The sequence below is a fragment of the Stegodyphus dumicola genome, chromosome 10 (assembly GCF_044657685.1).
Source record: "Stegodyphus dumicola isolate Sdum_Otavi_A_Nest chromosome 10, ASM4465768v1".
Lineage (NCBI taxonomy): Eukaryota > Metazoa > Arthropoda > Arachnida > Araneae > Eresidae > Stegodyphus > Stegodyphus dumicola.
Genome location: NC_140777.1, coordinates 17,736,937 through 17,763,818, shown reverse-complemented (window position 1 = coordinate 17,763,818; position 26,882 = coordinate 17,736,937). Strand labels below are relative to the sequence as shown.

Sequence of the window (26,882 nt, the reverse complement as noted above, 5' to 3'; positions counted from 1 at the left end):
ATCTGCTGGAACTGCCTCTGTTGATGACAGCTTAGCATTCTAGCCTATTACATGTGTCCTCTGAGACAAGAATAAATTTTCTATGATGATTTTCCTAGCAGAAATAATGGCCCCAAAATAGAAAATTCTGCAGGTTCCTTCCCTTATATCTTCTTTAATGAGTGCTGGAGAGCTGCACATTTTACATCATTCGCATAACTCGGTGAAGTGCGTCTACCCTGAAATTTGCATAATTTTTGGGCCACTCCTTCTTGGTGTTGCATTTTCAATGTCAGGTAATATACACAGCAAGCCAGAAGTCCTCTTGAATGGGGTGGTGGTATGGAAAGAGGAGTGGAAGATTCTTAGACATCTCTTCCCAAGGAATTCTCCTTCAAAATTGTGATGGAATTAATTAAAGTCATAGTGTCATCTATGAGGTGCTCAAGGTCCCTGTGGATGACATATGCATTACTACACTCCTAGCCCCAATAAAAATCTTAGACATGTACTGCTGCTAATGTCAGACAGATGAAAGAATTGGTTGTGAATTGAAATTATCCTTTATCTAAACATTAAAACTGATTATTCCAATGCAACCTGATTCTACTGAGCTCGAACAGCTAAGGCCCTACTAGATTTTGTGCAGTTTCTTTCACATGTTATGATCAATGATGATCATTTAATAAGTATCAATTAAACATGATATTCTGATGTAGAAAAAACATACAAAGAGACTGCAAAATTTGTATTGCTTCAATCTATCCCTTACACAATCTGGCACATGGAAGAATACTTTAGAAAAATCCATACAAAATATTCACAAAGAAATTTACAAAGGTAGCAAAATTGATAGGAATTGATAAATGCAGAATTATAAGCTACTGTGTGCTAAATAATGCCGTGTACAATATATCTTTTTTAAAATATATTTAAAATATGATACTCAGATTTAGAAAATTTTAAATTAGAAAGCTATTATTTAGTTCAAAACTGTACTACTTTTAATGACTTCAAAATTTACTATAATTTGAAAGAACAGAAATCATTTTAAAAATTTTTAATTCAAATCTTGATTCAAATAATGATTTCAGTTTGATAAAGTAGCTCAAAACTCATAAACTACATTAATTTATAGAACATTATTATTAGTTTCAAGCTCAGCAAACTTTCCCCATATTTAAATTCCAAAAATAAACATGGGGGGGGGGAAGAAGAGAAAAAGTAACTTTAACTATCATTTCTCTAGCCATAATAAAATACATGTATAACTAATAGGAACAATAAAAAGAAATCAAAATGGAAAAACAGTACTTACACCATCAGCCATAACCACTTCTACTCCCCTATTATCTGTATTTTCCAAGACAAATTTTCGAAACTCTTTAAGATTTTCGGGGTCATAAATGTCTCCATCACCTTTCTTACCTAAATTTTAAAAATTGAAATAATTTAAATGATACCTTAAAACACAAAAATCAAATCTATATGAAACTAGTTAGAATTATTCAGGCTCATATGATGAACAAAATGGTTGACAAACAGATTATCTGAACAAAAATTATCTTAGATGACAAATGGTGTATCGAGAGATGAACACTCAAGTAAGCAACAAATAATTTTTCAGTGCTTTGAGGTAATCTATGACACAGAATCAAAACTCAGACTTCTATAAATATCATTTTAATGTTTTACATTGTCAAGTAAAGCCTAGAAGTGAGTGTTTTACACTAGTAGTTTCAAAATGGCAAATCACAGGATGTATATGGTCCCAAAGCAGTTTTATAGGGCCTGTAAATGCATTTAAGTTATGTATTTGTTGTGAAAATGGTGTTGCAGTTAGTTATAGTTATTTGAAGTCTGCACTGACATAATTTTCATTACCATTTAAATTAATACTAATCACACATAAAAAATCAATAAATGCAGCTAATTATTTTACAATGAGATATCAATCATATTCAAACATTTGCAGATATATATTTTATTAACTTTTATTCATACTTATCAAAATATGAAAAGGCTCAGGTACAAATAATTTCACATGACTGACCAATTGCATGTAATAATCCGTGATAAAGATAATTTCTAATCCAAGGCCACAAACCTTATCAGAATCAAAACATCATCAAGTATCAAAGTGTAGTAAGAAATAAGGAAGTTTATGATTACTTTAATATATAAGCATATGTATTTTTAAATAAATGTCAAAGAAAAATTTAATAAATAAGACACTTGGTTGTCATTATTTTTTTTTAACTTCATCCCACTTGGAAAATGTTCACTGAAAATTTAGTTTTTATAATTGGTTTAGTTTAAATTAAGGTAAATTATTTAATGGTTAATTAAATTAAATCAAAACATGCTACAATTATTTGAAAGAAATGTCAGTATGAAAATTTAATATTTAACAATTAGTATACCTGAATTACAAAGTGTAACCAGCAAAAATGTTTTGCAGATACCAAATTTTCAAGCAGAAAATAATTTTTGAAATTTTTCCTTCTATGCGATATTATTGTTATTGTTTAGGTATATTTTGATTAAGTAAGTAAAATTTAAACTTTTATTAAAGTTTTTTATTTATAAAATATTTCATTTCATTAAAAAAAAATTGGTCCATGAGCTATTTTCAGATTGCTCATTTGATCTTAAAGTGACTGCTATACTGTTGGACATTTTGTCATTGTTGCTGTTATCTGTAATATTGTATCTCTACACAAAGCCATGTTGGAAATCAACAGTGAAGATGTACAGGAGTTACAAGAGAAAATGAAAATAAGCTCAAGAAGAAATAATTAGAGCAACTTTAGAAGTAGCAATAAAAGGTGACTATGGGGGAAATATCTTCAGAAGAAGGGAAAGTGAAGATAATCCTGGTTCTTTGATCCATAAAATTGAGAAGGTGTCTACAGTTTTCATGTAGTAATAGCAAGAAATAGGAAGCTACAGCAGATGCATTTTCAATGGGAATGACATGTTTTACTTTGAAAACTGTAGATAATAACAAATCACATTGTACAAATTTTGACTGGAATGGAAGACAGTACATCTCACAGTCGAATAGTGCTAAATAAATGATAAAAACAGATACTCCAAAAGAAAAAAGGCTATCTAATGTTTTTATGAAAATGAATGATTCATCTGAACAAGAACGTCTTTTCCCTTGCCCTTTCTCATCATTTTGTAGCTATGACATCCACTCTCCTTTCTACAATATTGTAAAATTTAATCAAGTTTTATTTTATTTTATTTACTCAATACCAAGTTTACCTCTTTTGTTTCATATTTAATGATTTAGGTCATTAAATCTAAGACAGTTTTATATCATGAAACTTGTACACAAAACACTTAAAAAGTTTAAACGAGCAATCTCTTGTGGTCACTTGTTAATCCACAATTAATGTTACAGATGATAAACAATCTTCAGAAATGCCTTACATTCATGAGCTGAGGTTTCAATGTATTATCACAAAAAAGAGGAAAGGAGACAAATGAAAAACAATATTTTCTATCTCACTTCTATACCCAAAAAAATTGTAAATACCCTTTATTGTAAGATCATGCTACACAAATTTATCTCTGTTATTATCAAGCAATGAAGAATCTATAGGTAAAAGTATAGTTTAGGCTACCCTTTGGCGAAACTTGGCGATTTTTGGCGGTACATGGATACCGATTTTGTGCAATTCTTTGACTCGTTATTTTGACTTGCGAAGCGCCGATTTTTGCACCAAAAATCGCCGCTAGACAAAGTCAAAATAACAAGACAAACAATTGCACAAACTCGGTATCCATGTATACATCAACTTATTTTCACTTTAAAAAAAAAATCCCCGAATTGCACAAAAATGGCATTGCTCACTCCTTTGACTTTATCCATGTACACATCATCTATTTTCACTTAAAAAAAGATCCCAGAATTGCACAAACTTGCATTGTGCACTCCCTTGACTTTGTCCATGTACACATTGATATATTTTCACTTAAAAAGTTAAAGCAGCACCAAATTCAACAATATAGGCAAACAAAAAATATATAATCTCAATAAAATAATACATTTTAAACCAAATGATAAAATAACATAAAAAAGGAAAAACATGTTATACATTTAAGCACTACCAAAAGCAAATATTCACTTAGTATGATTTTCGAGTTCGCTTCGTACACCCAGAGCCCCATAAAAATCAAAATATCTATCATACTTGTATGACTTTTTTCAAACCAGGTACTCTTTCTGATCGAACGCTTCACATAGTGACCATCTGAACCTTTCCTCTTACAAACCCATTCAAATCCATCTAAACGGTTTTTACGTTCTACTAAACGCATATGCTTCCTACATACTGGACACTTATAATGGCTACTAAGTAAACCTTCATTTACACACCAGTCAATTAAAGCTCTTTTCCCTTTTGCTCCAAATCGTACAGAAACTTCAAATTAATCTTGCTACATCCGGCCTTCTACCGTCTAAAGAATCAAACCAACACACACCACAAAAACGCTTACAAAACATCCCATGATTCAAAATTTCCCAGAATCATGCACCCGATTATGTCACAATAGGGTTTCCATAACATTCAACTACTCAGGCTACCACAAATGAAACAACAACTTGACGATAAATCAAACAACAACTTCGCCATAATACAAGGGGTACCTTAAAGTCTACTCTACCCGAATCTATATGTTTGTGAGTCGTACTGTGGAAAGAAAGAAGCACCTACAGACGTCAACTTTTGAATACACATAGAAATGCACTTCATCTCAAAGCCCAAATTTCAGACTTTTTATTTTTATTTATGTTTTGTTTTTCCATTAGCAAACTCAGCAACTTATGGACAATGTGTTGTCCCTGCTTGAAATGAAACACTTTTATGTTCCACTATCAATGTGTTGTCATTCAGCAAAGCATAAGACATTTATCTTATAAAATTAATCAAACTCAGATATATATATATAAGCAATGCCTTGCTACTGCCCCAAATAAATACTTTTATCTTTCATGTAAACTATTTAATTTGTTCTTGAAAGTTCATTCAATACTGATCAACAAACTAAGATTTTAAAGGAATTCATGCATTTTCTATTTGATTTAAATAAGATTGCATTTAATTCATGATACATCTAATTAACCATTTTCATGAACATCTGCAGTGTTATTTATTTATTTAATTTATAAAAAAACACTTCTAAACCCATATAGTATGTAATTCATATAAAATATTTTTTTAATTTAATTTGTTTTTCAAATTTAATTCATTACTAATTTTAAAACAATATATGCATTTTTAATATTTTTTAATAATGTATCAACTTGATTTCAATAAAAATGCATTAATTCATGATATATCTAATTAATAATTTCTACACACACCTACAGTTTTTATTTAATTTATAAAAGGCTCTTGGAATGCCATACGGTATGTAATATGAAATCTCCCCCTTTTTTTGGCCTTTTTCATTTTTTTAAAGACAAATCCTTTTTTGGTGTATCATATTGCAATCTGAAAATTTGAAGACTTTAAATGTGATCGTCTTGCATAGCTGAAGGTCATGAAAATAATCTGCATCTGAATTCTTCATTATTATGTTTAATTTGCCCATAATATATAGCAGTACTATCGTTAAGCTACTTTCTTGATCTCTTTCGATGGTCTCTGAGAAACATTCCTCGGGTTCCGTTGTACAAGTGGATACAGAAAAAAAAAGGAATTTTACTACAGCAGTAATATATATAACTGCTATAGAGCACTACTGTGTCTCCTATCATCGAATTCCTCAATTAAAAAAAGAAGAAGAAAATTATATTTGAGCTTAAATGCAACTCAAAAAAAACAGACTAACATGCTAAAAATTTACAGTAGATAAGCTCTGAAGGAAAGAAGTAAGCTGATCTATACTTGATTCTCATTACTTCATTGCTAAACTGTACAAGTTTTTATGCATCGAAAAATAAAATGTTCTAAAACATTTTTCTTCTTTCCATTCATTTTTAGAGCATAAATAATATAGTAAAGGCATCATACAATGACCTGTAATATACATAAAACTTGAACAAAAAGATAAAACTTACCATAATGTGGTTCAAAAGTCTCTGGTGGACCAGCAAAAAAATCTTCCAATTTAAAATCATTTGCACATTTTAAGGTAAAACCAAACCCTTTGCATTCCCACTTTCTTCGCCATAAAATGTACTCTGAAAAGCCTCCAGGTCCAGCACAAATATCAGCAAAATAAAGCAGCTCATTTCCAACAACTAAAGACTTCTGAAAATATGATTGAAAAAAAAAATTGTGCACATTTGAAACAAACTAAGAATTTTTTAGTTGAAAAAAAAATTATAAACAAAAAATTATGCATTCCATTTTTGTTTAAATTCTTTATAAGAAGTATTCTATAAAACTTTGAAAAAGTTTTAAATGAAAAAGTTTCAAAGTTTTAAAAATAAACTTTGAAAAACTTTGAAAAAGTTTTAAATATAGTATATTTTCTCTTAACTACTCTCAGTTCAACTGGCCTTCTGTTAAACTGCATGTTTAGCTCAAGAAATGACTCATACAGCATTTCTCGAGTTGAATGTCTCTAGCACCATCTAGTACTTTTTGTTGTAGTAGTATCTTATAGTTTGGATATTATTATTTTTAATGTATCTTCTAGTTTGGATATTGTTATTATTTCGCATATGCTTGTTCATACTTAGATTATAACTCATGGTGGAAAAAAGAGTTTGCTGGCGAAAGGAATTAAAAACTAAAAAGCAGTATGGTAACAATGGAACAAAAATTACAAGGGCTGGATGGAAATTAGTGGCAAAATGTCAATGGTTTTGAAAAATATACTATCATAGTGGCAACATGTCAATGATTCTGAAAAGAATATTATCCATAGGTACAAACACTTATAATCCCTCAATATTACAGCTTGCTATGTTTACTTCTTCCAAATTACTTCAAAGCATCATACACCATAAGCATATTCATTTCTACTGATGCTCCACAACAAGATATAGCCACATGAGCACCTACTCAGCCAGTAATGGTTGACTATGATTTCATTTTAAAAAATTCTGAATGCTACCATAGAGCAAAAAAAACCAACTTAATTTCTAAACTCAATTCAGTGGTGCAACAAGCTCTACTGGGCCACGGACTTTTTCTGCTTTCTTGACCTTGGGGCTCCAGAGTACATTAACATATGCCCTGTGCAAATGGTTAGCTTGTCGCAGGCTCACTAATTATATTACTTATTTTATCAACCCACTAAAGGGATGAAAGGCTGAGTCAACCTTGCCCAGCCCAGATATCGAACCCCAGACCTGTGGTGCAACTGCACTAGCCACTTCGCCACCAGGCGGTCAACTTAATTTCTATGTGAAGCAATATACCGTATTTACGCGAATGTAATGCGCATCGTTTTTGGCCAAATGTAATATTCAAAATTGGGGTGCACATTAGATTCGATGGCGCATTAGATTCGAGTGCAAAGTTCGCCGATAACGTCAACCAAATTTAAATTGTAACAATGGATTACTGTATTTGTCGACTAGATTTACCGTTACATTTATCGTTGACACATTATTGCATAGAGGATACAAACTGCAGAGTACGTAGTCACGAAAGGGAGGGCAAACAGAGGAGAATGTTATATGACGCTACTTTCAAACGTAAAGTAATTCTTTATGCTGAAAAAATGGCAATAGAAAGGCAGGGGAGAGTTCAACGTAACTGAGAGCAGTGTTCGCTTGTGGCGGCAACAGAAATTGGCACTGTTTGCAACTAAAGCTAGTAGAAAGAAATTCACTGGCCCTCGCAACGGAAGACACCCTAAAGTTGAAGAAAAAGTTTTCAAATTTGTACGTGAAAGGAAGAAAAATGAACAACCTGTGACTAGTGACACCATAAGAAATAAAGCAAAAGAGGAGGCTGAAGTACTTGGAATACCGAAACAAGAGTTTAAGGCTAGCCGTGGATGGGTGGATCGGTTTATGAAGCGGATGGGCTTATCTCTAAGACGCCGTACAACAATATGCCAAAAGCTTCCTGCATATTTTGAGGGAAAACTACTAACATTTCAGCAGTATGTCATCACACTTCGGAAGGAAAAGAATTTTTCAATGGAGCAAATTGGCAACGCTGACGAGACGCTAATTTGGTTTGATATGCCTCATAACTACACCATTACGGAGAAGGGACTAAGGAAGTTATCATTAAAACTTGGGGATGTGTAAAACAACGCGTAACAGTGATGCTGGCAATAACAGCAGACGGGTGCAAACTTCCCCCTTTCTTAATCTTCAAACGGAAAACAAGCCTTAAAACCCCTAAGAATGAAAAGCTGTTCCCAGATGATGTCCTGATTCGAAACCAAGAGAAGGGGTGGATGACGAAATCATTAATGCTTGATTGGCTCCGAAATGTATGGGAACGCCGTCCCGGTAGGCTCTTCAATCCACCATCAATGCTTTGTCTGGACGCATTTCGTGGTTATCTCACCGACGACGTAAAAAGAACACGTGCAGCCTAGGCAGTGATCTTGTAATCATTCCTGGAGGGATGACGTCTGTGTTATACAACCACTGGACGTTTGTATAAATAAACCTTTTAAGAGGTACGTTCAGGCGGAGTACGAAAAATCGTTTTGTGAGCCAAATCGTGAATTGACCTCGATAGGAAAAATTAAGCGTACTGCACCGCACATTGTTGCACACTGGGTTTCTGCTGCCTGGAAAAGCATCGAAGATCCAATGATTGCGAAATCTTTCAAGAAATGCTGCATTTCAAATTCATTGAATGGCAGTGAAGATGACGTGCTCTAGAACGTCGAGGATGACAATGATGACGATGAGGAAGGAAGAAATGAATCTGCTTCTGACGAAGAGAGCTGCGAGGATTCCAGTGATGAAAACATTAGTGAATAAAGCCGATTACTATTAATCACAGTTTGTAGAAACTGTTAGCTATAGAAATGTTACGATTTATTTCATGTTCATATTTTACGATAGATACCGTATATACGGTAGTGGTAATGAACAATGATTATTTCACATAACAATAGCCCACTAATAGGTTAATTCTATGTTGTGCTACTTTATGTATAAATCCATTGTTGTATAAAATATGGTATCTAAATTTAAATAAAATTATCATACCATTGATTGATAGTTTATATACAAATCCATATTTGTATAAAATAAGATTCAATAAATTCCTCATAGCATTGATGCGCATTACATTCGCCGACAAACATTTTTTTATTATTTAAAGTTTTAAAATGGGGATGCGCATTAGATTCGCATAAATACGGTATATGTATATTTTATTTATCGAAAATTAATTTATGTTTCACTACATCATTTCACACAGTCAGCAACCACTTATCTCTAACATTTAAAAGGATAACTGCTAACTTTAGCTTGCTCTTCAAAAAACACAGGGTAAGTTCTGGGAATTGTTACATTTATATTTTCTTTGTCAACAACTGAAAGTTTAGTATGTTAATAATATTAGATTAGAACTTTAAGTATGCATATTATTGGATGTTATAGCTGAGAAACTGCTAAAAAGAACAGAATAGTTCACAAAATGTGAAGAAATTTGATAAACTGTCCAGTTATTCAATAAATTATTCCTAACTTCTTTACCAGTTGAGTCTTCAGAGGAATTATCTGACTCCAAAACTGCATGTATATTTTTGCGTAATGTATTTTATAGTGTAGCATGTAGGCCAGTCCCACAGGGAAAAAAATGCAACCAACCAAAGCTTGTCATGTTTTTATTACCTAAAAGAGGTGCTGAGGAACACAATAGTTTTTCCAGCATGTGAAGAGAAGTCTACTTATGTATGAAATAGTGTTTTAAAGCATATCACAATTAAAATTTGTTCTTGTGATATTTTAGCTTCCTTTCTTATGTTTTGGAAATCTTATACAAAAAATAAATCCTTTTTGTGATGCTTTCATCTTATTAAAAAACTTTTAGTACACTCATTAACTCATGGAAAGTACTGGCAAAGTGTTCTGCAAAAACGAGATAACTCGAGATATGTGTCAACCAGTAGACTTCCAATCACAAGTAATCTTGTGGTTGGCAATGATGACATTAAGTAAATTCCTACTTTTCTGTGCATCTTCCATTGTCTTTTAATATTAATTTTGAAATTATGTGAATAGTTCCTTTTAAATTAATTTTAATTTATTTTAAATTCATTTGTCCTAAATTTTCAGATTCCATTTACACTTTATAGCTTGTTTGCTTCCATTGCTCACAAGGAACAAGCAATAATTGGAAACAAACAGGGGTAGATACTTGAAATTTGCACTTAAAAAGACATTTCTAATGCTATCTCATTTAAGAGGATGAAAAATTAAGTTAATTGGTGAAAGCACAATTTTTGGTTTTTGGTCTTTTCTTCTAAAGCCATGCCATCCTAGTGCTTCTTTTGTTTTCACATACTTCCTCAGCAGTAAGTGTTGCCAGTTCTACTTTATTTTTTCCCAACGATAACTGTTTTCACAATCATTGCTTGTGCTACCATATTTTTCATCTAATCAAAGTTAGGATGCAATAAACTCTAAAGGAGTACTGCCCATCAACATTTAGACTCTTACTGAATTCATGCAGCACTGCAAGCATTCCAAAGGACAAACGTTCACTGCTGCAAATGCCATTTTTAATTTTAAGACTGTGCAGTCTTATATGACTTTTTAAAAGGAATATTTTACAATTATTATTATTTATTTATTTTAACTCTGCCTATTTTAGTTATTTAAGATGCAATAAAAATATATATTTCTCAATTTCTTTATATTTCATGACTCACTTCTTTAAAGAGGATTGATTCTGAGGGATGAAATGAACAAAAATCAAGGGAAACAAAATTACCAACAGAAATTACAGGGCAAAAACTTGAAAAAAAGTTTAGGGGTATCTATTATTTAGCCAAAGGTTTAGGGAGAAAGAAAGAAGCTAAACTGCACCAATATGGTGTCAAAATGCACAGTATGGCTTTAAAGGAAATGTACCATTTTTTTTCTTTTTGATTTTTGCTGTACATTAAATGCAAGAAAAAGCAATTACCTTTGCATTTATGCAAAATTTATACATTTGAAAATATAAATGATGAAAATACATGTATTAATTCATCGTGCAAATGACTGCATACAATAAAGACATACAATTATAAATAAGCAATTGCCCACAAGTGATATTCAAGTCTTAGCAATTAAATATGCAAATGTGTTCCATGATTGAAACAAGAATTAAAAGCAGTGTATTCCCATTTCAACTTTTATTATCAAATTAAGGACCATAAAACTGAGCTTAATTTTCTCCAAGTTAAGAAATAAATAACAAATATAAATAAATATATTTGCTGACAAGCAAATAAATTAATAAAATATAAAAAGTTACTCACCCCATTTTTATCCTTTGGATTACTAAACATAAAATCAAATGCAGCATCCATATTTGCCATCTTCATCGCAGCTCTTTAAAAAAAAAAAAAGTAAACAAATTATGGCATATCATGAAAAATTTATACATGCTTATTTATTAAATGCATTCATGCAAATAATTTAAAACTGATTCTCAACATTGATGCTTATGGTGTCTCTTGAAGTTAATAAAGAATAATACAAATAATATTTCAACTTTAAATATGAATAATTATGAACTATATGATGAATAAATTTACAAATACACATCATTCACATTCAATTAACACTAGACAACATCTATAGTTTATTCAACTGCACTTAAAAAAGGGGGGAAGAACAACAACTTACATTATCAATTATCATGATTGCAATTAATGTTATCATTCAGATTATAATCAAACAGGCAAAGCCTGTCTCTTTGTATTCAAACACATGGGAAATGCATTTCTTACTTAGATCAACAATCCAATTAATGCTATCAAAGTATCATAGAATAATTTTCAGTGAAGTAAAGTCACCAACTAAGGTCAAAATAGATTAAAAAAATTGCAAAGTGTCAGAAAAATGCCACCAAGTAAAGAATTATGCAACCAAATAGCTTGTTTTTTTATTATAAGTCAACCAATTAAAATTAAGCAAAAAAAAAAAAAAAAAAAAAAAAAGGCAACTTAAATTTAATGTAGACTTTGAATAACTGTAGAGATTTCGAGGATGATCAGACAAAGTTTCTCTTCTTCAAGACCCTTCATTTTTGCAAATCCCCCCTCACAAATCCTTACAAAAACATTTTTGGTATAAACAGCTAAACCAAACTTAGTTTCCTTTTTTGCCATTTTTAAAATTTACATTCGCATGTTCTTTTCCAGTGAATGAGGGATGTCCTCTATTAAGATTATTGGTGCAAAATTGGTCAAATAATTATCGGAAATGCTATGAGCAGTTCATAAAGGAATAATTGCAAAGATATTACGAACAGTTCATAAACAAATTTTGATATTCTTCCTAATAAAAGTTCTGTGAAAGTACTCATTTTTAATGTTTCTTGTTGCATTTATATTAAATTAGTTTCTTTCCTAATGCTATCTTTTCTCATCATTTAAAGTTATCACCATTCAGTTAATGTCATCAAAATAGTTGTGGGCAAAAGTGATCACATTAAGCAGTGACTACTGCATTAATAATTTATCTACAATTTTAAGCAGTTTAATCCAGAGAATCATTCGGTTATGCAAATTAAAGCAGCACACACAAACTACAAAACAATGCTTTTGTTTAATTGAATTCAGTAGGAAATAGAAGAAAAATACTTGTACACTTATTTTTGCTATTTAGCAATTTATTAATGGATAACATATGTTTAATTATGTTAGAATGTTTATATATATATATATATATATATATTAAACACAATTAAATTAGGTACTGTTGTGGTTAAACACAATTCCTAAATCCAATGACATCAGTCCTTGTCTATGCATTTTCTTTTCTATGCATTTCCTTTTGTATTCCCAGTCGAAATTTTACTCTAAAATGGTCTGCAATGGCAGGTTTTTTTTTTTTTAATTATACATTAAACAAACGTAATTCCTTTCTAGACAAGGTTCGATTAATTCCCTCCTAATTAATTGGGAGTGTATGAGTGTATGCATATTTAAATTTACAAAAAAAAAAAAAAAAAAAAAAAAAGAAGAAGAAGAAGAAGAAGAAGAAGAAGAAACTATACAAGTATCTTGAACACTTTTTCAAATTCAGCATAATAAAGCTTCCCAGTGCAGGCATCAGCAACCATTTTTGGCTGTGAATCAAAATCAACCAAAATGTCAGCATTAAGAAGATCTTTGGTTCAGCGGTATTTTTATTTTAGAATAGGGCAAATGGTGGAACAGAGCTTTCTTGGTGAATAATTAGATAAATTTTATTGAGAAAATAATTATAATCCACTTTAAGCATAAAAATTATAATTATTATAAAAACAAACATAATTGAATGAACTTTAAATCTTCTCATTATCCATGGCTTCCCCGATGATGAACTTCTGATGTCAATTTAGTCAAGACTGTTTTATGGTCAGTTATCTTAAAACGAATAACTGAATTTTAGTTAAATAAGCTGCTCCTGATCTACTTAAACTAAATTTAATGTGTAAAGATATTTGCTTCCATTTATTTATAAGTGAAGGCGGAAAAACGATCAATGCTCTTTTCTTTTTCTTTTTTTTTTTTTTTTTTTTTTTTTGTCTATGGATCGGTGCTGCCAAACTTATCGGTTTTTCTTGGAAATTCTTACAAATTTCATTTTTTAAAAATAAATTTATTTTATTTATCTTTTACCTTTATTTTATCTTTCTTTGATTCTATCTATTTCTATCTTTTTATCTCTGACAAAGGAAGCAGTGTCAGTGCAAAGATGTCCACCCCCATTGTTGATGGCACTGCACTACAGCAATGATTTATGAAACAATTTTTAGTAGTCAATTTAAATTCATCGCAAGTGATTCTACGAAGTTTAAAACTGGTGTCACTCTGTAGAGAGAAGCCCAATCTATCAACATGAAAAGTCATGCTCATTCTTATCTAAGATAAAAATGGCAGTAATTATGAAACATTAGATTGAAACGGATGTAACAGTAACCAGTTTTCCTCGTGTAAACTGGCTCCAGAATCACCTTTGCATTCCACTGTGTTTACACAATGGCTTTCCAGAGTGAAAGCATTTCAAATCTGTTGAAACCAAAAGTATCTAGTAAAGGAAAAATCAGTAGTACCCAACGCTTCGGATCAATCACAGTGCACTTCTAATTATTCTCAAGGCTGTTTTAGTGACTATATGCTTAACAGGAAAATTAAATCTAAAACCGATAATAAAAACTTAATAACCCTGGTTGGAACCTGGAAGTAAAGTTACTAGATAAATTTTTATTTATAACTGTATGTTGTCACTCAGCTCTCTTTTTCAGTAAACTGCCTCTTATCAAAATTTTTAAATGAAGTTGCACATTTAATTTTGTATTCTTTAAAAATTGAATTCAAACTTAAAAAGTAATAACTTGAAACTGAAATTTTAAACCCATTTATAAATATAAAGCATCAGAAAAGGAATTACGTGCACAGAATCACATAAAAATACTGAAAGAATTATTATTAATAAGAAATCCACACATTAAATTGCTAGCTAATGACCTGCATTTTGTCAGCCATATTCTTAAAATATATAATTTGTGTGGAGGGGGGAAGTTGTAATAGTTAAAAAAAATGTAGAGTAGATAGAAAGACATTTCTTTGAACCTGAAAAAGATAAAAATTTGAATCTTTTTCATTGACCTAAAGTCAAAATAAAAAATAAATAATTATTGGTATTATTGTTACAGATAGAATTATTATTAATTATTATTATAAATTAAATAATTATTATAAATTATATATTAATTATTATAAATTAATTATTACTAAAACAATATTATTGTTAGTAGTATTGAAAACAGCATCACAGATAAATATTGGTACCTGTCTTCTGTAGTGGCCTTGGTGGCAGAAAATGGTGCTAGCGCAGTTTGGGCTTAAGAAAGTGCAAGTTGTTGCAAAATGAATTTGATTACAGTAAACAATAAATCAGCAATTCTTTGATTATCTACACAACACAAATTATTACATATATATATATACATATATACACAAATTTATATAAAATTCCTTCTATACAGAAAAAATATACAAGAGGTCATAAAACAACTTCCAAGATACAGGAACACCTAGAGGCCTATCCACTCAACCAATTGAAATGAAATTTCATATATTATTTAAAGGTATGCACTCAAGATAGTGACGATTTAAAACAATTGAGCTCTCACAGTTACAGTGAAAATATTTTGAAATTTTCAAATAGCAATACCTATTTTTTTCCTGTGCAAATTGATCAGCACATTGAAAAATCATAAATGGCGTTGGAACAAAACAGGTATGACGAAAACTGCTGAGACAAAATGACAAGTTTTTGATGTGCCCATCTTTATAGATGATAAGTCATTGCATGGGGAAGATAGTTAACAACAATGAAATATGTAACATAGCCGGAGGCATCTTACATTTCTAACAAATCTCATGGATTTGATGTGTACATCTTAGATTTCAGATAACCCCAGAACCAGAAATCCATCAGAGTGAGTTTCGGGGATCACGGTGGCCATGAAACTGCAAAGTTACAGAAGGTGATGCTATCTCCAAATTGCTGTTGCGGCACTTGCCGAACACACGTGGAGTGGGTAGGCCAAGATGGATTCATATATCAGCAAGTTTCTCAGACCTCCTTGTTTGCATATTAAGGAATTTAACATAAGTTTGTGCTTATTATATTACTTAACACAATTTTGTCAGCATTTTATTTAAAATAATAACATAATTCAACAAAACTTATTTATCCTATTTAATACAATTATGCAAGCTATTTTGTTAAAATAACAACATAGTAAACATGCAAGAAAACACTATTTATTACTTTGCTTAGCACAATTCTGTTGGCAAATAATTACAAAATAATTATATAAATGAAACAAAAAATAATTTTTTTACAGACCTTTTTCTGGTGGCCATAATTCAGCAACTGCTGCTAATAATGCCTCAAACATCAACTAAGTTTCTTTTTCCATTAAATACCAAGCATAATGAATATTTTTCAATAAAAAACACTATGCAATTAAAATTAATTACAACAATTAATGCAATGTACTTACCAAAAACCACTTAGTTAATTAACTGTTTGTTCCTCGCACATACGAAGATCGGTAACTATTTGTTTTTTCCACATGTACAGACTAGTAACTGTTTGCTTCTCACCATGACCATTACAAAGCACAGGTAACTTAATATTTTTTATTATCACATCAAAATAATTAAAATATGAATAATTAGGAGACAATTTATACAGAGCGGCATCCCTTGCAATTTATATGGAGTAGCATACCCTTTCAGCAGCTGTTGGTCGGTTTTGAATGATATATCCATAAATAAATCCTTATTTATCCTAGTATTCGCCTTTGTGTTTTACCAGACTTCAATTTACAAATTTCAGGTAATGGTAAATTTATACAATACCAACTGAATATACAAACAGCCTTCCCCAAAACTCCTGATAATGCACAAGCAAGAAATTATAAATTTCATGTGACACTATCAAAACCTTACCTGTTTAAAAATATGCAACCACGTATAGTTTCAAATGGATTAGATCGTGTTCTTGCTTTCCTCATTTCTTCAGGTTCTAGTTTATCAAATACACTCTAGAGAAAAAAAAGAGGAGATACATCAAATTTAAGATAAAAATATGAAAACAAAACATAAATTTACAGACACTGCACAAAAGAGGGAACACAATTTTTAGTTTTGAACAATCCAGCCATTTAGTTATTTAAATTGGAATAACTTATACTTTAATCGATATTTTTGGTGATTTTCCAGGAGATATTACAAGATAAAAATTAATGATATATATTGAGGTACCACTGTATAATGATCAAATTTGATACAAAACAAATTTACTGAATTGTGCTGCTGGAAAAAAGCACAATAACATAAGTTAGTTTAATTTTGTATGCTTTTTGGTTGCTTCCTATGTCTTTAAATAAAATACAATCATAAAAAAATTTTAAATTTAATGTTTCTACAAATATAATTATTAATTTCTATAATCTTCTCCCCAAAATAATATCTGTTACACATACGTATGATAAATGAAAAAAATACATTTAAATTTGAATGTTTAAAATCTTACTATATAGGAATATTATATATTAATATGATATAGGAATACTTACTTTGTAGGAAATAATATCTCTCAAAATTTCAGGATAACAAAATTCAGTTTCACTGCTGATGTCAATTTTTTTCTAAAAATAAATAATAATACAGTAACTTGAGTAATTGTAATATCAATCAAGCAGTTATGAAATACTCACATTTATTTAAATTATAATTAGTTTTGATAGTTTGACTACATAAAATATATGAGATTAACAGCATGGAGAGAAAAATAACCAAAGCTCATATCTAATAAAATATGACTAATTCGAAAAGAACAGATTTTAAAAATAACACAAAAATTTTATTAAAGGAAACACCCATTTAGTATGTGTTAATTATTTCACATATAATGGATTTTTATGGGAAACAGTAGTTAATATAGCATAAATGACAAAACTGTTAAATAAATAACATCATGATTAAAATATTTTTTAATAATCACACTTTTTCTAAGTAATCCTCTTTTAGTGAAACTAAAAAAGTATAGATTTAAAATACTACAAGAGTAAAAGCTACAGCCACGTGGTACCTATTCAACCTTCATAAAATTTGCTTCATTTCATACAACTATTTAATTTATAAAATGATATTTTGTAACTTATACATGGAAAAAACTTCAATTCTTATGTACAGTTCATACACATTTTTGCACATGGAAATTAAGTACTTTTAAGGACCATTAATGGAAAAATTAAGGATCTATCAGCTAATGGGAACTGAATGTCTGAACTTCACTTTTGTAATACCATCCTTAGAATAAATTATATCGGTGAGTAGGATGCATTATTAGTAAACATAATTTAATAAAAATAATTATAAAATAAATTTAAGAACAAAATCAATTTTATAAAATTTATCAAGGTAGCATTAAATATTTTACACTTATAATAGTTGGATATATTTGAAAGAAGATTAGTGACATTTTATTTATGTTTTACTAACAGTTAGCTTAATGTTAATTTTTTTTTCTTTTATGCCATTTTGTTATGTACTTGCTCAGTCTAGAGGTTTAGTAAATAGCAGGTAAATTTTATGTCAAACGGCATAGGTTAAAATGAGAAGTAAAATCATAATCAGCATGATTTGTAATAGAAGACTGGCTGTTGCCACCGCTGCTGCTTGCCTAGAGAGTGACCTAATGATCAGAACAAACCTGAAAGTATGATGGAGGCACGGTTGGCAAGTGTTAAAAGTTAGTTGTGCTCTGCCTGTCAACAATTTAGCATTGTAGCTTTATGTAGAGTTTCTGAGATTGTAACCTAGTTAATATACTTTATATTAACTAGCTTTTTTAAAAGTTCCACTCATTCACTAAAGCATCAGCGGTGATAAGTTTTTTTTTTTTTTTTTTTTTTTTTTTTTTTTTTTTTTTTTTTGTATTATTTTAAGTCTCACTAGAAACAAAGAATAAGTTTTACATTAATTTTTGCATTTTTATGCTGTACCTTGTGACCACGGTAAGGATTAATGAAAGGCAATAACTCGCTTTAATATGCAGAGATAACTTTTAAAGGTGAGGAGTTATAGTTACAAATAATTAAATTACTCAGTTATACAGTCATTATAGATTTGCATGGCCACTATTAAATTTCATTTATTTTTTTTAAATATTTGTTAAAAAAGCACTATTAAAATCACAATCTAATAGCATTTCACAGTTTAAAATACATGTAATTTATGACATTGATTTTTAAACAATATTAGGATAATTTCACATTAAAAGCTACAAAATATTTATGTTTTGTATCAACAACACTCAACAAGTTATTTATGTATCTTTTTAACTTGAAGCTTTGCCACACATTTTGGTTAATTTATATCAATTTCCTTCTCTTTAAGCATCTTTTCTAGCAATTAAAAATTTACTTCAATATGCAAAACCAGCGTTCCCAGTAGTTTCTACCCGCTTTATCTATTAACTTATCAAACTCACAACAAAATACCTGTGAGGTTTTACTTGATCTGCTAAAAGTTATGAGTCCAAAACCCCTGGCAGATGTGAAACAAAGTATTGCTATGTCTAAAAGTAATTACAAAGTCAGATAAAGGTTTAAATAAGCCTCTTATTTAAAAATAACTTAGAACAGAAAAGCACATTTTTATGCTAGAAAAATCAACTGCAGCTTGAGGTGATGTAATTAAACATGAAAAGTCAAGTTCAAACTAAATCTATAGATTAGTAGTCAAAGACTACACAATTTAATATTAACTGGCTCAGTAACTCTATTATCGTAACAAATTTAGGTATTTTTACAATAGGCAATCTACCTTACTTAACTATGTAGTTACTTTACAGATCAATAGGTGGCACCAGTAGATTTTTTTTTTTTTTTTTTTTTTTTACACATTTTTTCTTCAGCCATTTTATTCAAACTTGCATGATCAGATAATAATGAAATAATCATTCAAGACTGATTCATTATTATTTAGTATTAATAAATTTTTACATTTTGCAAACTATTTATTTCTTTTGCTATGTTTTATGCTCTGTCTAAGGAAACTTTCAATGTGCAAATAAAAGGGTGAAATACTTTTTTTAAAATTAGATTAGCTGGTTTAAAACTTCAATGAATTATTCGATATTACTATAACTAAAACTGAACTCCTAAATGTTATGGAGGCAGATTATATCCCAAATTTTGTACTGTGAATGAATCAGATAAGAGGTTAGACAAAATACACCTGGCATTGTACTTCTATATTTAGTTGTTTCAAAACTTATTTACAAGCAATTTATTGTAAGCAGAATATTAAAAAAGAGAGATAATGAATTTAAGAGAGATAAATTATATACTGTTGCCGCTTAAGATAACAGATATTTCAGTTGCTTCTTATTCCAACGTTTTGTAATGTAAACATAAAATTTATTTCAGAGTAAAATGATAACAAAGGTTTGAAGACAGCATTTTAAAAACTCTTTACTAATTCAATGGAAAAATTGCATGTGAAAGAAACAATAAACATAAACATTTCTTTTAAAAACAAAATAGTCTGAAAAGAGATGGCGCCATCTAGTTAAACCTAAAGTTATGTTAGTAACTGATTAACTTACTAACAAAATTCAATAGATCGCCTAGTTGGCACAATATCTAAACTCAAATGTCAGCAGTGATAATGACAAATAATTACAAATTATCAGAGCTGGCAAGAACTAATGCAGTGTTCAAGCACAGGCCAGAAACACACTCTGTCTTACAATCCGAAAACCTCAGTTTAAAAGCTATCTAAATGATTTGCATTCAGGTAAGGAATCAGGAAGAGGAAGTTATAGTAGAGGATGAAATTATACAAAACTGGTTAATATACATAATAATAGCTGTGAATATCTTTGAAGAATAATTTTCTTTCTCTTTATCACTTTCTTTCTTCAATATGTTTCTGGATTTAATTAAAGATTTCTGTAATTCTAAAAACTACAGGTATTTATAATGTAAAGAAAAAGCTGCTAATTTTATTTCTTCAGTAACAGAACATTCAAAATAAATACGAAATGATATATATTAGCAGTCAGTTACAGAGCTGGTGTGGTAGAATTTTTAGAATTTAATACAGGCAGTGGGAGCACAATATAGGATTCACAGAGATTGTGCATCAGGTGGAAAAATGCCTGTGTATGATGCATTGAGATATATGATGAATCTTTTAAATTGTCAGTTTCAACTTCTTTATTAATAAATTCCTTTGTATAAATGCCTGTCCATGTGATAAGATTAGAAACATTTTTGATATTTTCCATACTTCTGTCTAGTGAAAAGTATAGAAAATAAAAGGAAGATAAACATGCTAAGAAAAAGACTTCTAATTATCAGAAGTAAAACATTCAAATATTGTTTTCATAGTTCTTCAAAAAAATTTTGAAAAAGTAAGAAATTCATCACAAATTTTCTGTAAAACATATCTATTATGTGTTAATACCATGAAGACATTTTTTATTTTGTCACATTTTTCTTCAAATCCTTCTAAACTTCTCAAGTTGCAATGTCTAAAATCCTAAAGTAAAATTACCCCTACTAATTCTGTAACAGCAAAAAACCAGAAATATTTTGAAAGAAAAAAAAATCAGAGCAAAAAATGTAAAATTAATTTTATAGAGAAAAACTGATGCATATTCGGAGACAATTATACGGAGAAAACACTTACCATGAAAAAACTAAAAAGAAGGCATTTTTAATTAATTAAATAGCTATTTTGCTTTTGCTAAGAATTGTTTTGTAAATTGTGCTTTATAACATGTATTACCTTGTTTATTTTTCAGGTTCAAAATACTGTAAAGTAAGTCACCAAAGTAATGCTTCTTTATAATATGACAACGAAAAATAAAAATGTTTTATTTCAGTGCTATTTCTTAAATATAATTTCAATATTATATTTAATGAATATTAAATATTAATGAAATGAAATTTAATGAATTATTTTAGTGAAATTTATCAGTAATTTAATCAATGTTATATTATTTTTTAAAAAAATCATCAAGAACTTCCCAGATCTCTGAATTAAAAATTTTCTATAGGAACTGATTTTAAAATCGCCATAATGTTAATAAGTCACGAAATTTAGAACCGTTTAATAAAAGAATTCACATCTCCAAAAGCAAAAAATTGTTTAAGACCTCTTCATTAGAAAAAAATGAAGCATTTTTGAAATGCTTATGTTTCACTTCTTACCCAGAAACTTGAGTATCCCATTGTTTATACTAGAAATAGGAACAAACTAAAACCCATTAACACATTCAAAAGATAACCATATTTGTCAGTGAGTTGCCAAAAATATTCTTGTGAAATGCTAACTCTCACTCAAAATAGCAGTAATAAAAACAAACAGAAATATCAGATGATTAAAATTAAGAACCTTCTGTGCATTTTGGCTGAAATTAAGGACTTTTAAGGTCCAATATTGATTCAAAAAAACCTAAGGATGTTTAAGACTCTCAAGAACTCTTAAGAACAGTACAAACCTGTTATATGAGTTTTCATTGATATTTTATACTTGTAAAAATGTCAGTTCCAATTTTTCAGTTTTTAAATCCAGTAATAAAATGGGCGTCAAGGATTATTAAAAACTGTAAATTGCACCTCTTTTAATAAAAATGAATTGAAATGAAAAATTAAAGCACAAACAAAATTATACAAATATGTAATTTTATCATCCTTACTGGGCCTTCCAACATCCAATTTCTCATTTGGCTAATATTCAAAGGTTCTGCATCACATTCAGGCATCCATACTATTTCTTCTTCAAGAGATATCTGCAAAAAAAATAAGCACAGCATATATCATATAATCACAGTATACTTCAAGCTTAACATTTAAATACTCAACTAAGTCTAAATGTAATATGCATAATGCATTCTGTACTAATGCTGCATATACACTCAGGAACAATCAAAATAGTGCCATAAAAAGGAAGAAAGGTACTATTGCAAAACTTTGTCAATAAGTACAGTAATATGCAAATGATCCAAATTTGGTGCCAATGCATATGAGCACACACCCTGCAGAGGCACTGCTATCAGGAAGTGGACCCTGTATAAACTGGCACATAGATGAAGTCATAAACATGGTGTGGTCCCAAGCCAGAGTAATATGGAATGCCATAGATTGGTTGGAAAACGTGGTGTTTACAGAAGAATCCTGATTCATTTTGGGGACAGATGATAACCACCATATGAGTGTGGAGGCACCCTGGTGAATGGTACAACCTAACAACAGCTCCATGCTGTCGCACATCATACTGGCCACACAACAGGCTTAATAGTCTGGGAGGCCATAGCCTATGATAGCCGCTTCACTCTAATCGTGGTAGGTGGAAACTTAACAAGCCAGCGTTATGTTGATGACATTCTTCGAGCCCACGTCAGACCTTTCCTGCACGGTCTTTTAGGTGCAATTTTCCAGCATGATAATGTTCCTCTGCATACAGGCTCAAGTTGCTCTAGACTTCCTACATCATGTTCAGACTCTTCCATGAATGGCCAGCTTCCTGGACTTGTCCCCTCCATGTGCAGGAAGAGCTGAAATGCAAGATACCGCCGTATCACTGTGTCCATGATTTAGAGGTGGTTGTTCAATATTCGTGATCCCATCTGCCTAAGAATACAAACATCCAATCAATTCAGTACTGGACTGTGTTGTGCCATGTATTGCAGCAGAATTCAAAGTGTTGTTGAAATTGCACTATATTTCTCAAATTGTACACACTGTATTTGTTATCAAGTTAATCTCTCATCTGTATTATTATGTGTATTGAATTTCATTTCAATCTAATGCTTCTTTCCTGGTGCACTATTTTTAATTTTCTTGAATGTATCATATGCTACAATAAATAAAAGTCAAGTATACTGCCTTAGGAGGGTTTTCTGGGAAAGGAAAGGTACTTAGAAACACTCTTTTGTAAACAACTTGAAGCACAATGAAAGGAGCACCAATCTCACAAGGAATTTATAATACATATATACATGAAAAGAAGTCATGATAAAGGATTTGCTTTTATCTTCATAGAAAACTCAGGCCATGCAGTACTTGAAAAAGCTTCTTCAATAAGTTAAGGACTTCAATATTCAGGAAAAAAAGCACAGTCCCAAACTATTGAAATCACTTTCCTAATTACATGTACTGGCCTTCATACTCCTTAGGCCTGTATTAAAGATAAGGTTTGTAATGAGGTTCCAGAATTTACTATGACCTCAAAACAGCCATTATTAATGCATCTGCTAAACCCCATACAGATATTTCACCAAAAGTCATCATTAACTATATCATGCAGCTTCATCACATCATCATTTTCAGACAAAATCATTTTAAAAAGGTCACCAATTGACTGCCTTCCGTTTCAAGTAGAACACCTGGGAGGTTGTAACCTATCTTTTATCTTCTTTTTAAATTGTTTGTCACTTTTAATTGTTATCATATATGTGAGAACTGTAACTGTAACTACGATTATGTAAGAGCGCCATCTAGATTAGGGTGTGGTCAGATGAGATGAGATGTGAACGATAGTGAGGACAGACGTGTCTAAAATGTTTTGACGATTATTCTTTTTACTTTTCTTTTCATTCTAATGTAAATAAATAAATCTTAGTTTAACTTCATGAGTTGTAGTTATGCTTATCATCAATCCTTCCCCATATATTGGTGTCAGAAGTTTTGATTCCATGCTCATAGTTGGATTGTGCCATTTGGATTACTAACGTTCACCCAAACGGATTACAGGTGAGCAATTATCATTCATCAATTTCATTTTGACAGTATAATTGTTTCAAGTAATAAACATGTCTTTAGAAGAAAATTTTGAAAAGTTAAAATGAAAGCGTAGTATTGAAAGAAGCAGTACTACGAAACTAATTTCAAAAATTGAAGTTGCTTTAGCAGATGAAAATGTTACATGTGATATCTTAGACGAACATCTAGATGTTTTAATAGAGAAAATGGATAAACTAAAGTGCTTAGATAGTCAAATTGAACATTTCATTGATGTAAACTTAATTGAGGAAGAAGTAAACACTAGTACTGATTACCAAGAAAAATGTCTTAGGTATACTAACAAACTTAAACGTTTATTGAAACAGAAAGAGAGTTTTACTAACTCATCGACATCTGAAAAACTGTTAAGTGTTCCGATGATAGTTTAAATTTACCCTCTTCAGTTAAACTTCCTAAGTTAACAATCAAACCGTATTCAAGAGATCCGAAATTTTGGAATGAATTCTGGAATTCGTTCGAAACCACTATCGATCAAAATGATTCACTTTCGAAAATTGAAAAGTTTGCCTATTTAAAAACATATTTGACTGGAGGAGCTTTAAGTGTAGTATCTGATTTTCAATTAACTGATAAAAATTATGACAATTGTGTAAAGTTACTTAAAGATCATTTTGATTGAAAAGATATTATAATTGATTCTTTTATGAGTAAACTTTTAAACTTACAAAGTGTTAAAAACTCTTCAAATGTTCCAGCTTTGAGAAAGTTATATGATGAGCTCGATATAGCTACACGAAATTTAGATTCACTGCAAGAGGATTCAAAGTCCTATGGTCCACTTTTGATTTCAATTGTTCTAAATTTATTGCTAGGAAATCTTGTTTTAGATTTTAAGCGAAACACATATTCAAAATGTGATGTAACAATTTCCGATCTTTCTTTTTTAAAGTGCGAAATTCAATCACGTGAATCTACATTTTTAGCTTTACGTGATAGAAAAGGTTTCTCAGCAAATTCCACTAATTACCGGTCATCTAAATGTTATAATTGTAATGGATTTGGTCATTTATCTAAGTTTTGTCTCGACAAACATCGCGGTCCCAAATGTGTATCTTGTGGAAATTTCGGTCATAAATCCTTTACCTGTGTTAAGAAAACTCCGAAGCAAATTGACAAAAACAACAGTCCAATATCTGAAAAAATGAATGCTGTCACATCAATCAACTTTCATGCGCCGAGCCTACTCCATAAAGTAATCAAAATTAATGATATATCACTCATCGCTATCATTGATACCCGAAGCGAAGCAACGGTTCTCTGTCTAACGGGAATTCCACTTTAAGTGTGTTTCATAATATGCTCACTGGCTTTGGTAATGACAAAATTAAACCAACTGGTTATTTTATTTTACAGCTGACATTTTAATAGATACGGAATTATTTACAACTGGTGTTTATGTTGTAGACAGTAATGTAATGCCATTTGACGCTATAATTGGCATGGACATTCTTAAACAAGGTGAAGTTAACATAAACAAAGATGGTGTTCATATTTCTAAACATGTTGTTAAACAAAATGATCCGGAAGATGTATACATCAATAATATTTCCCTTAGTCAAACATTTGAACTCGAAATAGGTCCTACTGCTACAAAAGAACAAGTTAAAGTTATTGAAAATCTTGTCTCCAATTACAGACCTCTCAAAACCAAAACTACGAACATTGAGATGACTATTCAAGTAAAAGATAAAACACCTATTTTTCATAGACCTCGACGACTGCCTTTTGTCGAAAGAGACATTGTAGACAAGCAAATTCAAGTTTGGCTAGCCGACGGCATAATTGAACCTTGTTCTTCCGAATATTCTAGTCAAGTTGTAGTAGTAAGCAATAAAAAAACGGCAACTCTAGAGTTTGTATTGACTATCGGAAATTAAACAAGAAAATAGTTAAAGATCGGTATCCCTTACCCTTAATAGAAGACTTATTGGATAAACTACAGGATGCTCGTACATTCACTACAATCGATTTAAAAAATGGTTTCTTCCATGTTAGTGTCGACAAAATCAGCCGACATTACACTTCATTTGTCACACATAATGGACAATATCAGTTTCTACGTGTACCTTTCGGTCTCTATACTTCTCCTTCTGTATTTCGAAGATTTGTAAATTCTGTTTTCAAGGATTTAATCTTGCAAGGTCATGTTTTATTGTATCTAGATGATATAATTCCTGCTAAAAGTGAAGATGAAGGGATTCAGCGTTTGAAATCTGTTTTCTCAGTTGCATCTGCTTATGGACTCGAAATTAATTTTAACAAATTTAAATTTTTAAGCTGTAGAATTGAATTCCTTGGTCATGTCATCGAAAATGGTCAACTATTTCCTATCTCCTCTTAAAACAGCCACTGTTATTAACTATCCTGAACCTAAAAGTCACAAAGACTTTCAAAGTTTCCTTGTTCTTGCCG

General features: G+C 30.5%; 1 protein-coding gene across 2 annotated transcripts in view; it reads right to left on the bottom strand.

Moving 5' to 3' along the window:
- The window catches only part of Cmtr1 (Cap methyltransferase 1), a 129,747-nt gene that overhangs the window by 61,079 nt on the left and 41,786 nt on the right, over positions 1-26,882 (bottom strand). For both annotated transcript variants that reach the window (XR_015043299.1, XM_085824683.1), the window contains exons 7-12: positions 22,364-22,456; positions 17,226-17,297; positions 16,597-16,691; positions 11,398-11,470; positions 6,059-6,251; positions 1,298-1,407 (exon numbers count right to left, since the gene is read on the bottom strand). Coding sequence is in view for 1 of the 2 variants with exons in the window: in XM_085824683.1 (XP_085680809.1) it covers positions 1,298-1,407; positions 6,059-6,251; positions 11,398-11,470; positions 16,597-16,691; positions 17,226-17,297; positions 22,364-22,456 (636 nt within the window). In the remaining variant the exon portion in view is untranslated. The remainder of the gene's footprint in view (positions 1-1,297; positions 1,408-6,058; positions 6,252-11,397; positions 11,471-16,596; positions 16,692-17,225; positions 17,298-22,363; positions 22,457-26,882) is intronic.